General features: G+C 43.7%; 1 protein-coding gene across 1 annotated transcript in view; it reads left to right on the top strand.

Moving 5' to 3' along the window:
• Positions 1-8,822, top strand: part of PPP1R21 (protein phosphatase 1 regulatory subunit 21) — an 89,019-nt gene extending 80,197 nt beyond the window's left edge. The window contains exons 21-22 of the mRNA XM_040430303.1: positions 6,449-6,577; positions 8,178-8,822. Of these exons, the coding sequence (XP_040286237.1) occupies positions 6,449-6,577; positions 8,178-8,207 (159 nt within the window). The 3' untranslated portion in view covers positions 8,208-8,822. The remainder of the gene's footprint in view (positions 1-6,448; positions 6,578-8,177) is intronic.
• The last annotated feature ends 7,470 nt before the right edge of the window (positions 8,823-16,292 follow it).

Here is a 16,292-nt window from a genome sequence, read left to right as displayed (position 1 = left end):
CAGGGTCTGCAAAGAACCTGCTGCTCTGCTCTGTCCCAGAGACACCCGGCAGTCACGTGATCACTGGGTCCAATAGAGGAAGCAGCCCGGAGAAGGCAGAAGCGGGAATAAACATCTTCTGTCTTCTCCTTTGGGTCTTCTGTCACTGACAGCCGGGGACCCAACCTGCTCCTGCTGGATAGCTATAGGCTACTTTCACACTGGCGTTTGGGTTTCCGTTTGTGAGATCCGTCATGGGATCTCACAAGCGGTCCAAAACAGATCAGTTTTGCCCTTAATGCATTCTGAATGTATAAGGATCCGCTCAGAACGCATCAGTTTAGCTCCGTTCCGCCTATATTCCGCTTTGGAGGCGGACACCAAAACGCTGCTTGCAACGTTTTGGTGATCGTCTAACGAAACTGAGCCAAACAGATCCGTCCTGACACAATGTAAGTCAATGGGGACGGATCAGTTTTCACTGCCACAATATGGCACAAAGTTTTGGCTATGTTAAAGATAATACAAACGGATCCGTTCTAAACGGGTGCAGACGTTTGTATTATCTGTGCGGAGTCATGACGGATCCGCACCAAACGGCAGTGTGAAAGTAGCCTTACAGTGCGAGGATTTAAGACCGGGTGACACGTGTATATACGTGCTGACTACTTGTGGCATAGGCAGTTAGTATATATATAGTCGTAAAATGTTCATTGCCCCATCTCCTTCATTGGTCTCTTTCAGGTGATGTCCAATTTAGACAACCGTTTTTTGCAGAAACAGCTCCACTCTGGGCTCCAGGCTGTGTCTGGTATTGCGTCCCAGCCTCATTCAAGTAAAAAGAGCTAAGCTGCAGAACCACACATCCCGTGGACAAGAGTGGCGCTGTTTCTGTAAAATTCTGGATAGCCGTTCTGGAAATCAATTGTGTAGGTGCCCTTTAAATAAAGTTTTCAGTATATTTTCTTCTGAAAATTGCCTTTTCACCTTTGCTGACTGTATGACACTTTTACCACCATGCCAGATAAGTAGAAGCTCTTTGTAGCCAGACATTTTTGATCTCATGCTAATTCGATCACCACGTAGTGAAGAATATTAGAAGTCTCTGGCGAGTTCCTCTTTGGTTCTTACATCAGGCCTGATAGCTTTATAGAAATGTCTTCTCAATAGCATTTCATTTTTCCTCTGTGTATTATTGCCTTTCATCCCATTCTCCCCTCCTCTTATCTGCTTTCGTTCCCTGTGCGCTCTATTCCTTGATGACCTTTATGTTGAAGAATACAGATTGCCATCAGCGGTGCTCCAGTCCCGTGTTTTGGACATGAATAATGTAGTCTGCCATTTGTGCACTGTCAGGAAGATGCATGGACATTTTAATAAGAGTATAAGGCATCTTACGTTTTGTCTTCATCCTTCCTTAGTTTATATTAATTGGATTACTTTAGTTGCATTTTTTTATGTGCGTTTTCATTTTGATTTAAAGCAAATGTTCGCTTTTTAACACCATGATGTTTTTTGTTTTGGTCCAAAATTCTGCGCAGAATAACTGGTGGATATATCGCTTTAGCAGTCTGAGCTCTAAATCCCTTGCCTAGACAAAGAGAAATAAGATTTTGACTACCTGCAGCCACCTCTACAGGGAGCTTAAAGGGGTTGTCCAGGATTTTGCTAGTGATTGCCTATTCTCAGTATCACATTGGTGGGGGTCTGACAACCTGCACCCCTGCCGATTAGATGTTACTTGGAGTAATAGCTCCGGACACGACTAGGTCTACTGTGTAGTGAACTATGCTGGCAGTTATGCCTGAGTATTAAAGGGGTATTCTGGTCAGAAGCAATTCTCACCTATTCAGAGAATAGATGATAACTGCTAGATCGGTGGGTGGGGGTCCGACCATCCAAACAAAAACATGGTACCTTGTTCCCTGCAAGACTGTGGCTAGGAGGAGTTCGAATTGAGCAGCATTCACCTGTCGCTCCATTCAAAGTCTATGGGACACATAAAAACAGCTGACCCTCAGTGATCTAGCAGTTATTACCTATCGGCTTCTGACTGGAGTACCCCTTTAAGACCCATATACCCATTCTCTTATTACATTCCATCATCAAGTAGTACATGACCATCTCTTTCTAGAACCAGCCCTGTACATAGGCCTAGAGCTCCCCCCTATTCATTGCTCTGCTAGATTTATTTCTGTCTGGCAGCTCAGGGGCGTCTCCTTTCTCATGGGTGGCATGACCTTTCTGATGCTTTCAGATTTTTTCTAATTGAATAACTTAGCGGTTATGGTAATTTTTTAATTACATGATATTATAAAAGTATTAAGATCCAGGTGTTGGTGGGAAAAATATAGAATAGGTTTCGTAGGACAACCCCTTTGTTTTACAAAAGATATTCTTATATTAAAGGGGTTGTCCAGTTTCCTATATTGATGGCCTATCCTCAGGGTAGGTCATCAATATCAGATTGGCGGGGGGCAGAAAACCAGAAGCAGCGAGCAGTGTAATTGCAGCTCTCTAAAGGGATGGCGGAGTTGTAATTACACTATGATGCCAACAGCGAGTAGATAAACAGTGGAGAGAACGCAGGGCTCGCAGGAGCGCAGCATCATCTTCAAACAGCTGATTGGAAGGGGTGCGGGGAGTCAGACCCCGGACCTATCCTGAGGATAGGTCATCATTATAGGGAACCGGGTAGCTACCAACCAAAATTCTAACAATTCCATCTGATACGGCGCATTTTAAACATTTCTCATGTTCTTCTTCTAAGGCTTCGTTCACATCACCGTTCAGCCTTTCCGTTCTCCTGCTCCGTTTAGACTAAAATTCTTCCTCTGAGCAGAAACCTAACAGACCCCATTATAGTCTATCCGATCCTTAGGTTTCGTTCGGCTCAGTTATGTGCCGAATCGGTCCTTTCCGTTCCCCTGCTCTTAAACGAAGCTGGAGAACGGGAAGGCTGAACGGTGATGTGAACGAAGCCTTATATTGCTATTATTTCTTTATAAACAGCAAAAGAATCTTGTCAGAAGGAGGAATGTTAAAGGTTTCCTTAGCAAAAGTAGTTTTATCCTTCTCAGCAAATGTCAAACACAGTTGTGAAATATACAAATGGGCAGAAGCACTGCTCGGAGCGCTCTGCTCCTTCATCGTTTCCAGTGTGTGAAGTACAGATCCATAGAATGTACAGTCAGGTCCATAAATATTGGGACATTGACACAATTCTAACATTTTTGGCTCTATACACCACCATAATGAAAATGAAATGAAATGAACAAGATGTGCTTTAACTGCAGACTGTCAGCTTTAATTTGAGGGCATTTACATCCAAATCAGGTGAACGGTTATCACGATCGGCGTGGCTATCACATATGTGACACAGAGGGAGGGAACGAGGAAGGCCCTGCCCAAGTGAGAGGGAAGGTGGTGACCCCTGACTCACCTTGCGGCTGGCACCTGGCTGCCCTGACGTCCCTAGACGGGTTCCTCACCCGTACGCCGATCACGTGCCTAAAGCCCTGGCTTTCCCTGAGCTGAGCCCTAGATAGTGAACAGGGCGGTGGGAACACTAGTCCGCACCACTAGCTCTAAGGGAAAACACCAAGGGGAGGACAGACAACACAGACTCAACATATAATCCCAGGTGGGCGACAACAGGAGACAACAATAAGCCCAACAGGGATCCGGAGGGTAGCACTCTGGAACGACAACCAGGATTCACAACTCCAGTGGGTCAGTATAGATGTCCAGGCAGGAAGCTCTATAACTGGCAACTAGAGAAGTGTGAGGGGAGAATATAAGGAGGTTGGGAGTGGCAGACAAGAAACAGCTGAGGAGGAGAAGCTACGGATCCCTGAGTGAGACAAAAAGGATAGCAAGGCAAACACAGAAAACAATCACTAAGAAACAACGTGATCTTTAGATATAGAGCGCGCAGCCACCCGCTGCGACTTCCTGACCCCGGGTATAACGGAGTCAGACGTGGCTCTTGATACCCTCGTGACAACGGTGTAGAAATTACAACAGTTTGCATATGTGCCTCCCACTTGTTAAGGGACCAAAAGTAATGGGACAATTGGCGTCTCAGCTGTTCCATGGCCAGGTGTGTGTTATTCCCTCATTATCCCAATTACAATGAGCAGATAAAAGGTCCAGAGTTCATTTCAAGTGTGCTATTTGCATTTGGAATCTGTTGCTGTCAACTCTCAAGATGAGATCCAAAGAGCTGTCGCCATCAGTGAAGCAAGCCATCATTAGGCTGAAAAAACACAACAAACCCATCAGAGAGATAGCAAAAACATTAAGCGTGGCCAAAACAACTGTTTGGAACATTCTTAAGAAGTAGGAACGCACCGGTGAGCTCAGCAACACCAAAAGACCACAGAAAACAACTGTGGTGGATGACCGAAGAATTATTTCCCTGGTGAAGAAAACACACTTCACAACAGTTGGCCAGATCAAGAACACTCTCCAGGAGGTAGGTGTATGTGTGTCAAAGTCAACAATCAAGAGAAGACTTCACCAGAGTGAATACAGAGGGTTCTGCACAAGATGTAAACCATTGGTGAGCCTCAAAAACAGGAAGGCCAGATTAGAGTTTCCCAAACGACATCTAAAAAAGCCTTCACTGTTCTGGAACAACATCCTATGGACAGATGAGACCAAGATCAACTTGTACCAGAGTGATGGGAAGAGAAGAGAAGGAAAGGAACTGCTCATGATCCTAAGCATACCACCTCATCAGTGAAGCATGGTGGTGGTAGTGTCATGGCGTGGGCATGTATGGCTGCCAATGGAACTGGTTCTTTTGTATTTATTGATGATGTGACTGCTGACAAAAGCAGCAGGATGAATTCTGAAGTGTTTCGGGCAATATTATCTGCTCATATTCAGCCAAATGCTTCAGAACTAATTGGATGGCGCTTCACAGTGCAGATGGACAATGACCCAAAGCATACTTCAAAAGCAACCAAAGAGTTTTTTAAGGGAAAGAAGTGGAATGTTATGCAATGGCCAAGTCAATCACCGGACCTGAATCTGATTGAGCATGCATTTCACCTGCTGAAGACAAAACTGAAGGGAAAATGCCCCAAGAACAAGCAGGAACTGAAGACAGTTGCAGTAGAGGCCTGGCAGAGCATCACCAGGGATGAAACCCAGCGTCTGGTGATGTCTATGCGTTCCAGACATTATTATGTCCCATTACTTTTGGTCCCTTAACAAGTGGGAGGCACAGATGCAAACTGTTGTAATTCCTACACCGTTCACCTGATTTGGATGTAAATTCCCTCAAATTAAAGCTGACAGTCTGCAGTTAAATCACATCTTGTTCGTTTCATTTCAAATCCATTGTGGTGGTGTATAGAGCCAAAAATTTTAGAATTGTGTCGATGTCCCAATATTTATGGACCTGACTCTATATGGAAAAAAGAGCTGTAAACCATCGCTGACTAAAAGTGCTTCAATATGTCTAATGTTCCTGGTTAATATATGTTATTAATTAGTCACAATTACAGTTTTTACCTGCTCCAGACGTGCTCAGGTAAGCCGGATCACATACAGGCTGTTGGTGCTTGCGTCCTCTCGCAGTCATTCCACGGTAGCTTCGCGATATCTTCAGGCTTCTGTCACTCATGTACGGGCGGCTCCAGCCGGTAGCTCACGCGTGTGGGTAGAAGCCGCTTGATGTTGTCAGGGAGACAGCTTCTTCTGTGTGACGTCACACTATGCTTGATACGGATGCCTCCTAGGTCCACACTACTGCCAACACGTTTCGAAATTCACGGATTTCTTCCTCAGGCATCCGTAGCAAGCTTAGTGTGACGTCACACAGAAGAAGCTGTCTCCCTGACAACATCAAGCGGCTTCTACCCACACGCGCGCGTACGTGAGTGACAGAAGCCTGAAGATATCGCAAAGCTACCGTGGAATGTCCGTGAGAGGACGTAATACTATGATGTGCAAGAGTTGCTTACGGTCCCTTTAGACTGCCAGATTATGGCTAACAAGGATTCGTACGAATGCTCGTTAGCGATAATCACCCATTGTCAAGGTGCAGCAGAATACCTGATGAATTGGCAAAACGCATATTTATCAGGTACTAGGATTGTTCCCATAGACACCTCAATCATCGATCGCTGGCAGCACTTTGCTGCCGGCAAACAATGATTCTGTATGGGGCGAGCGATAGCATTGGCGATCGTTCCTCCCCATAGTGTGGAGGAGATCACTGCATATAAGTGCAGTTCTCTCCTTCACCAACGAGCAGGCTATTGTCGAGTGGAGCGTTTCCTTCCTGACAATCGTAAAGGGGCTCTACATTCCGGCTCATGGAGGAACGTCCGAAGCAAGTAACCCCATCTAACAGGATTTATGGAAAGATATGATCTTAGTGACAAGACCTCTTTTGATGTTACAGACACTGACAATAGACCTTAGAAAAATGCTTAATCCATTTTTTTCCTTGTAGGATGAATTAATTACAACCAAGAGAAGTTATGAGGATCAGCTGAGTATGATGAGCGATCACCTCTGCGTTATGAATGAAACGTTAACAAAGCAGCGGGAGGAAATAGATACATTAAAGATGGCTAGTAAGGTAAGTGAGCAGACCACAGGACATGGTATGAGCTTTGTTGGCTAGGAAATGCCTTCCTAATCAAGGAAGTGAGGGACAGTTAAACATCCCCCTGGTCAGGGCATGTCGTCATGCTCCGGCACATGCAGAGAAGCGAGATGTTCTGGCCTTGGCTTCATCCGTGCAAGGCACCTACACCAGATGCTGCTCGAGCTGCCTTGTAATGTCGCACCTCGGCCATGGGACATCAGTCAGGACTCTTCACCACAATGGCCTCACCCACATGACTCCTAGTGAGCAATTTACATATAGCACATGCAACTTTAGAACTTCTTTATACCTAATGCTGAAGCAGCTGATTTTAAGAGGGACATGTTTATTAGAGGTATTATCTGCAGTACAACAACATGGTGGTGGGTTTAATCTCCTGACGTCGAGTGAGTGGCAGGTTCCCTTTTAAAGGGATGGTTCTTGGTATAGAAATATACAGTATAAGGGCTCATGCACACCACCGTATGTATTTTGCGGTCCGCAAAACACAAATCCACAGAAAATACGGATGACATCCGTGTGCATTCCGTATTTTGCAAAACGGAACAGCTGGCCCCTAATAGAACAGTCCTATCCTTATCTGTAATGCAGACAATATTAGGACATGTTGTATTTTTTTTTGCGGAACGGAAAAATGGACTGCTGACGGCTCCTTAACTTATCTCTGCTGTCTGACAATATAAACTCTCATTATAGCTCAGTTTGTCTCATCACAGACAATTGGGGCATATCGCTAGGATATGCCTTCATTGTCTTATAGGTGCGGGTCCCACCGCTGGGACCCGCATCTATATCGGGAATGGAGCCCCTGCAAAGTGGTGGCTGGAGGACTCCGGTCCGGCCTAGACCAAGCGCTCTCCCCATAGAAGTGAATGGGAGCGCACCCATTCACTTCTATGGGCTTGACGTAAATAGCTGAGACAGTGGTCGGCTATTTTCAGCGGCCCCATAGAAAATAAATGGAGGGCAGCTGCGCATGCCCAGTGTGCCCTCCACCACTTTCAGAGCTCCGTTCTTGATATAGGTGCGGGACCCTCACCTATAAGAAAATGGGGGCATATCCTAGCTATATGCCCCCATTGTCTGTGATGAGACAACCCCTTTAAATAAGTGTTTATGACCTCTTAGTAAATGAGAGATAAGGATTATTAGATGACGTGCACAAAATGAAAGTAAAAAATACCATTCACACATCTAGAAAAACAGTTAACCCTTTGTGACAGAACGGCTCAATATTTTTTCTAATAAAGACCAATTGAAAAAATGATTTTTAGCCCAAAGTGAGTAAAACGCAATCATAAATATTTTTTTTGCCTCCGAAGGTGTACATAGCCTTTAAATATTAATAACATCATTTACAGTTTTTTATTTTATTTTATTTTATTCAGCTAATTAAATTCCTAGAGTGATGTGAGATAAATGAAGAGGAGCTCCTCAGACACCGGCTTTATTCCAGTTCTTCCTCTTATTGAGGCGATCCGATGAGATGATGGCAGGCTTATTACATGAATGGGAGTTGGTGTAATGTAGATTTTAATTTATTTCCTTGTTTTTTTCTTTGTGACCACAGGGAAATTCTAAGAAGAACAAGAATCGATAGTTAATGCAGATGCGGGCAGATAGCGCTGCTGCTGTATAAACCCTGCAGGACGGTCTTTGCTAGACGAAGAATTCTGCCGTCAGCCTATCCCTGTGATATATGTGAACCGAATCCATTCTCTACTGGAAAAGGATCTCGTGAAACATGAAATGTGTCAACCTTCCCCACGTCCTGACAAACACCTGTGACCCGACTGGAAAGTCATCCAGAAAGAATATTTCCACTTCATCATTTTACCTCCTTTTGAACATTTTTACGATGCACTTTTTTTTTGTTTTGTTATGTTTTTTAACCAGATTTTATTGCGTTACACTCTACAGCTTTAAAGTGGGTTTTGTTTTTGTACTTTTTTCAGGCTTCATTTATAAAACAGCACATGAAATGTCTGTAATTGTACCTTGTGTTTTGTAAGAGACTTGTATTACTACATCGTTTTTTCTGCTCTGTGACCTCACACGACAGAGACGTAAAGGGAATATTTCGTTCCATTCAAAGTCTGTTTACCGGCGAATAGAAGAAGACGCCTCCAGTTGTGAAACCGTAATGTCTGAACATTGAACAAAAAAAAAAGGAGAAAGAAATGACTAAGTTTATCAATAAATTCTTACAAAATCAGATAATGACTCCATCGATGCCTTAGTTTAAAAGATTTGCATCATTTAAAGGGGTTGTGTCATCTCAAGCACTGGTGGCATATTGCTAGGATATGCCACCAATGTCTGATAGTTACGGGTCTCACCTTTGGTACCCACACCTATCTTTAGAACGGAGCCCGCACAATTTCTATTGGGACTGCCGGAAAAAGGCGAGTGCTGGCTCTGCTATTTCCGTCGGCTCCATAGAAGTGAATGGAATGGTGGCCACGCTTGTGCGGTGCACTTCCCATTAATTTCTATGAGACTTCCGAAAATAGTCCATAGAAATGAATAGGAAGCACACACCGCGCAAGGGTGACCACTGCTCCATTTACTTCTGGGTTCAGACATTGGTGGCATATCCTAGCGATGGCCCAACACCTTTAAAGGGATTGTACACTTTAGATAATCCATACTTGTTCGAATGGTCCTCTGACAATAAACCAATTGCAAATTGTTCCCCTGCTGGGATGCCCAGTGATCAGCTGTACTTTGTGGGGAGACCTGGAAGAAAGGCTGGGTTCACATATGTGATGTGAACTCCGGTGGTCTGTTCCAGTAGAGGACCAGACCAACGGAGTTCACCATATTCAACATAGTCGGATACTGCTGTGCACTGCCAGATCCCATTAACCTATAAAGGGGATCTGGCTGCCAAAAAATACTACTGTTAGGCCACATGCACACGGCTGGTGCCCATATTGCGGCCCGCAAACAGCGTGTTCGCAATATGCGGGCACCGGCCGTGTGCTCGCCACATCACGGATATGGACCTATTCACTTGAACCCCACGGAAGCACTATTTATTTGCGGACAGGTCACTGACCCATTCAAGTTGAATGGGTCTGGATTTCGTTGCGGCAACCGCACGGATGGTGCCCGCAAATTGCAGTCCCCAATGCACACAACGGCTGCGTGCAAGAGGCCTTAATGTGGCATGCTACATTTTTGAAAATCCACAGCTGGCTATCAGAGTCACTACATGTGAATATGGTTTGTTGCAAATCCACCATGTCAGAATATGGGGTAAGAAAATCGTCATCGATCACAAAATTAAAATTAATTAGTGGTAGCGACTTAAAAAAAATGTATCCAAGAATTATTTAATGTAAGGAAAAATTTCCCCTCAGATATAAGGGGGTTAAAATAATCTGTATGCAGGTAGTATTTCAGTTGTATAAGTGAATGGAATAAAAGGGCATCCATTTATAAATCTCAGAAATTGTGATTACCTTTGAATGGGGAAAAAATCAATCTACCTTACAAAATTTGACATTAAATTAGGTCATTACCTGGAAAATTCTTGGTGTACCTGTCATCACAGAGCGCACTGGCCTCCATTCAATATTCATGTTCTAATAGTCATGAGAATTGAATCTCCAGGGTAGTTTGGAGCAGGAGAAATGAAATAAAATAATGACTTGATATGGTGCTGGTTCTTAGTGATAAAAGACAGATATCTCGCATACTCAGGCTGCACATCCAATTATAAAAGTCAATAGTTTATTGGTAAACACAAAGCCCAAAAAGATAAAACCATTGTATACAATTACAACATTGTGTTTGGATCAATGATAAGTCCAACACACATACCCACAAACACCAAGTTCAATATAAGAACATAAGTAAGACCGCCAAGAAAATATACAGTTCATAAACATGGCATCAAAGAAAATGCAAGATACTTATCAAATAGAGACATGGGCGATCATGGTGTGCGGATAATACGCCCCATGCATATCGTCAGGTCAAACTGGCTTCCTCAGGGGTCCATAGGACAGAGCTAATGTGCAATATATATATATACACAGAATATTAGTAGATAATAGATGTCACCTGTTCAGAGTCAATTCACAGAGGCAAGGGGTGTGGTATGGCTACGTTCATGTTCCCGATGCAGAGCCCATGTCTAAACATGATTGCGCCGCACGATATGGACAGGCGTCTCGAGAATGTAATCTGCGCAAGCGCAAAAACGGAAGTGTATTCGCAATGTGTTCCAATTCATTGGCATGTTAAATCAAAACCAGTTCAACATTCTTTTGACTTACAAAATTTGGGATTCGGAGGTTGATTTTTTGGGATTTGAGGATCCGTACAGTGTTGGCTCTGATGTTGTGAAATCTCTATTTTGCAAAAGCACTGCCATCAACAGTCTGCTTCATTATCGCAGCTTTCATGCGGTGCATCTTAAGAAAGGGATACTCGAGGGCCAGTTCTTGAGGCTCCGATGTAATTGCACATCTAGGACGGATTTCAAGGAGGCCTCTAACGATTTATCGTCACTTCCATTAGAGGGGATACCCTAAAAAGGTTATCTCACAGGCTTATTGTTTAGCCAGGAGCTTAAATCGCTCTGATCTCTTTAAACCAAGACCAAGGGTCTGTGATAATAAGGTATGACCCATCACTCGGTTTAACAATCAATGGACTGACCTCTATAGGATTTTGGGCACATATTGGTACCTTCTAACTTTTGATACAAAACTTACTCCACATATTGATTCCAAACTAAGAATAATTGCTCGTAGAGCTCCTAATTTGCAGGATAAACTGTTGCGAAGTCATTTCCAACGTCCACCTGTTATGACGGATGGTGGTATGAAATTGAGGGGCACATATCCATGTGGGAATTGCAACGTATGCCAACTCATGTTGGGCTCCAACACCTTCGTGAATATGGGCAATCAGAAGAATATCGTCTTGAAAAATTATGTGAACTGTCACTCCAGAAATGTGGGGTATGCCTTATTGTTCCCTTGTGGGAAGATATACGTGGGACAAACGACACAGGAATTGCGGAATTGTGTAAGAGGGCACAACAGCATCTTTCCAATATTGGCCTGGCATCACGGGACAAGCTTAGAAGAAAAACCTTTGACACCGGTGGCTTCTCATTTTTTGGAACATCATGGAGGTAGGTGCAGTGGCTTCAAAATTGCTGGCTTGGATCTGATTCGTATTTAATTAAAATTATTTTTATTTTTTTTTCCCCCCCACACACATTTTTTCACATATTTTCTTACATTTTACACTAATTTGTTCATTTTGTATTCTAGGTTTTCTTTTTTTCTTTATTCAGCACTTTGGATTTGTATTCGCCTTTGGGATTGGAGACACAAGCACATCACACTTTTTGGGAACATACATATTTTGGATCAGATTTTTGTACCTTCACATCTGGGATTTATATAATGGAATTCTGGTCATGGACAGGCTTTTAAAGCTACTTTTTCCTAGATGAGGACTCCTCTAATAGTCTAGTGTTGGATATATGAGTTTTGTTATAATGCAATAATTTTTATATATTAAAAAAAATGTGTATTTATTTTGTTTCTCTCTCTTTCTTTCTCTTTAATGGCTTCACGATGCAGGCCCATGTGGTTCATAATGTTCCACAATCACTTTGTTGGTTCCTCCTTTCCTTTCCGTTTTCCCATTCAAAATGATGTTTTATATATACATTACATTTCCCTAGTTTCCAGGCCTAGTACCTCTTACCTTCCCACCTGTGTTTGGTGTGGAGTTAACCACCCACACCGCACCGTGACATTATCAACCCCCACAAACCGTCATTTTTTTGTTTGCATCAGTGAGGCTATGGGTCCAATCACAGCACTGGCTAGACAATTGCAGGGTCTGTCTATAGAGGTAGCTGACCTCCGCACGCAGATCCAGGGATCACAGGCTGCTCGTGCCAGTAGTAGTTAACAGGCCTGTCCTGAACCTAAGGTTGCACTTCCAGACAGATTTTCGGAGGGAAGCGATAATTTCATTCGGTTCAGAGAGTGGGTATTATCATGTCGTTGCTTAAAGGGGATGCTCAGTCTTGGGCTTTTTCTCTACCGACCGGATCACAGTCCCTTCAGTCGGTAGATGAATTTTTCAGAGCTCTAGGTCTTATCTACGATGACCCGAATCGGATCTCCCTGGCCCGAGACCAAGTTACGTGGTTTATAGCAGAGAGAGCTATCTGTGGAGATCTATTGCTCTGATTTTAGGAGATGGGCTACGGATACGGAGTGGAATGATCCAGCTCTGTCGAGGATTATCCGAGAGGCTGGCCTTTCACGAAAATCCTGAGTCATTGGAAGCGGCTATGTTCCTTGCTGTACATATGGATAGACGCCTGAGAGAGACATCTAAGGTCCCTCACTCTTGGGACGAACTATCCTATAACATGGCTGCTTCCTCTGACACCTTGGGTGGGGCGACTCCTGAGTTTATGCCTGGTGATGAACCTATGCAGTTAGGGGGAGCTACTCCTGGGCCTGCTTGCAGTTTGAGTTTTAGTCATAAAAAGGGAGTATTTTTTTTTCTGTGGAAAAAGGGGGCATTTTGTTAATTTTTGGCCTTACATTCAGCGTCAAGGTGAAAACAAAAAGAAAAAAAAGGTTTAATTCCCATCTTAATCTTGGTGGTGTGGGTGGGGAGTCAGAGAATTCACTTTTGTCATTCATTGGTAGTACCCGATTTCTCCTGTCTGCAGAGGTGGCGCTTGAGTCAAAAACTGTGGGAATTGAGGTGTTTATTGACAGTGGGGCAGGGGTTAACCTAGTTGATGGTCAGTTTGTCCGTTTGCATGGGTTGACAACGAGTGCATTAGAGAAAAATATTTTGGTGTTTGCAATAGACTCCGCACCACTTACTCAGAAATGTTTGTCACAGATGGTGCAGGACATCCGTTTAAGAGTGGGTGATTTTCATAAGGAATCCATTTCGTGTTTTGTTCTGGAGGGTCTGCCTGCTCCATTGGTTCTGTGTTTACCATGGGTGTGCAAACATAATCCTACCATTGACTGGCAATCTAGACAGATTCTCGATTGGAGTGATTATTGCATGGACAACTGTCTTAATACATCTCTTTCTGTCTTGCTCACTAACGCTGTTCCCTCTTTCATTTCTGATTTTTCTGATGTATTTTCTGAGAGTGGTTGCCAGGGTTTACCCCCACACCGGGAATGTGATTGTCCTATCAATCTTATTCCCGGAGCGAAGGTGCCAAAATCTAGGTTATATAACCTTTCTAAACCCGAAAGAGTGGCCATGCGAGAGTATATTGCCGAGAGTTTGGCTAAGGGACATAGTAGACATGAGCTTAATCGGATTACGGTCCGTGATCCGTACCCCCTTCCTTTGATTCCTGACTTGTTTAACCAGATTGTTGGTACCAAGGTGTTCTCCAAGTTGGACCTAAGAGGGGCATATAATCTGGTCAGGATCAATGAAGGGGATGAATGGAAGATGGCGCTTAATACCCCAAAAGGTCATTTTGAGTGTCTGGTCATGCCGTTTGGGTTAACTAATGCTAATGGGTTTGGGTTAACTAATGATATTGCAGTGTCCCACTCAAGTAACCGTGGGCCCCGCAAACGTGTTTTTATCATGTATTAATGTCATGTGATATGCCTGTATTTTGTATTTTATCTCCTGTCATATTCTCATGTCACAATGTGATTTTACATGCAAATATCCTCTATACAGGCCTAGTCAGGGTGCACTACACTCGATTCTCCACAGGATGGAGCAGTGTCAGTGTGTATAAATAGCTTAGCTCAGACCTAAGTTAGGCTCTGCAGTCATCATGTGTCCTGTGCAGTTGTGCGCTGTGCAGAGCAGTTCAGTTCCTGGTTGAGGTAAATCCAGACCAGTGCAGATGAGCTCAGGTAAATCCAAGTGAGAGTTCAGTTGAATGCAGTTCTCTCATGAGCCTTCAAGAAAGCAACAGCGATGTAGCTGAATTTCTGGAGGGAGGCCCCTTCCTAGCCTCTCTACTCTGTCCCTGTCAGTTCCATAACCCAGGGTTAAGGCCTACAAGTATTCTTCCTAGTGGTGAGCAATCCACTACTATAGATCGCTCTTCCAGGGTGACCAATGTCTAAACTGTATGCAGCCGAGTATATAAGGAATTATCACGTTTATGCAAGACAAAGGATTAGCAAGATAGTCATTACCTGAGGACTTATTAAGCACCTTTGTAATAGGTGTAGGAGATAGCTTGAAGCATCTACATCTCCAGTTTAAATCCTGAGGACATTCAGGCCAACTGTCAGAACAGCATTGGAATAGAAGTTTCAGGATTCAGAAAAGCACCGTTTTATTCAAGGATTAGGATCAGGCCGGAGTTGTTACCAGTGTAAGACTTTCATTATTACCAGCCTAGTCTGAGCAGTAGTCTTCTTATGTGTTACAAGAGCCTGTACTTCATTGAGGATTTGCATTTCCCTTTCCCCATATGTATGGGAGATTGTGCTTAATGCCGGATTGTATCAACAGACTGTTTAATGCCTATGGATGTATTGTAATCAAGAGTCATCATCAGTAAAGTGCCATTTGGAGTTTCACCCTGCTTGCCTCAGACTCAGTTCCTCTATTAACACTATAGTAAATGGTTTTACCTCCATCCAAAAGGTACTGGCGTCACGATTACAAGGGACATTGCCACTGGCACATAAATACAGACCACCAAGGGCACCTCAAACCACCATCTGGCCAGTGTCCCTTACACCAGAGTGTGCCCCAGAGAATCCTTGTGCCATTCTCCTTTTCACTTATGCGAGCCTGCCCAGGGACGACATAACCGTGAGTAACCAGAACTGTATTTACCTCGGCCCACCTATTGCTCACGCCGTGACCTCACACATAATTCTCCTACAAGGTCTGGCATACCGCAATATCTTTCATCATCTGGTGGGGAGATTTGTTGTTGTGTATCTGGATGACATACTAATTTATTCTCCTGATATGGAGATTCATCAGGATCATGTGAGACAGGTGTTACAGATCTTAAGAGAGAATAAATTGTATGCTAATATGGAGAAGTGTGTATTTGCATTTCCGGAAGTGCAATTTCTGGGTTACCTACTCTCAACTTCAGGTTTTCGTATGGATCCAGAGAAGGTCCGTGCTGTGTTGGACTGGGATCGACCCGAAAATCCAAAAGCGCTTATGTGGTTTTTGGGATTCACCAACTACTACCGTAAATTTATTTTGAACTACTCGACTGTGGTTAAACCTTTAACAGACATGACTAGGAAAGGTTCGGATGTCTCAGTCTGGTCTGATGCGTCATTACAAGCTTTTTCTGTGGTGAAGGAATGTTTTGCTTCTGCTCCTATACTGGTGCAACCGGAGGTGTCACAGCCATTCATTGTGGAAGTTGACACATCCGAGGTAGGGGTAGGAACAGTCTTGTTGCAGGGTCCTTCACCTAGTAAATGGCGCCCATGTGCATTCTTCTCTAAGAAACTCTTGGCTGCAGAAAAATAATTATGACGTGGGTAATAGAGAGTTGCTGGCCATTAAGTTGGCTTGTGAGTAGTCATTTGTTGGAAGGAGCAATCCATCCTATTACTGTGCTTACTGATCACAAAAATCTGGCTTAACTGTAGTCGGCTAAACGACTGAACCCAAGGCAGGCCAGAGGGTCGTTGTTTTTTACCAGATTTAC

The sequence above is a fragment of the Bufo bufo genome, chromosome 4 (genome assembly GCF_905171765.1).
Source record: "Bufo bufo chromosome 4, aBufBuf1.1, whole genome shotgun sequence".
Taxonomy (NCBI): Eukaryota; Metazoa; Chordata; class Amphibia; order Anura; family Bufonidae; genus Bufo; species Bufo bufo.
The sequence above is the reverse complement of the archived record's forward strand: the minus strand, read 5'-3'. Positions and strand labels throughout refer to the sequence as shown.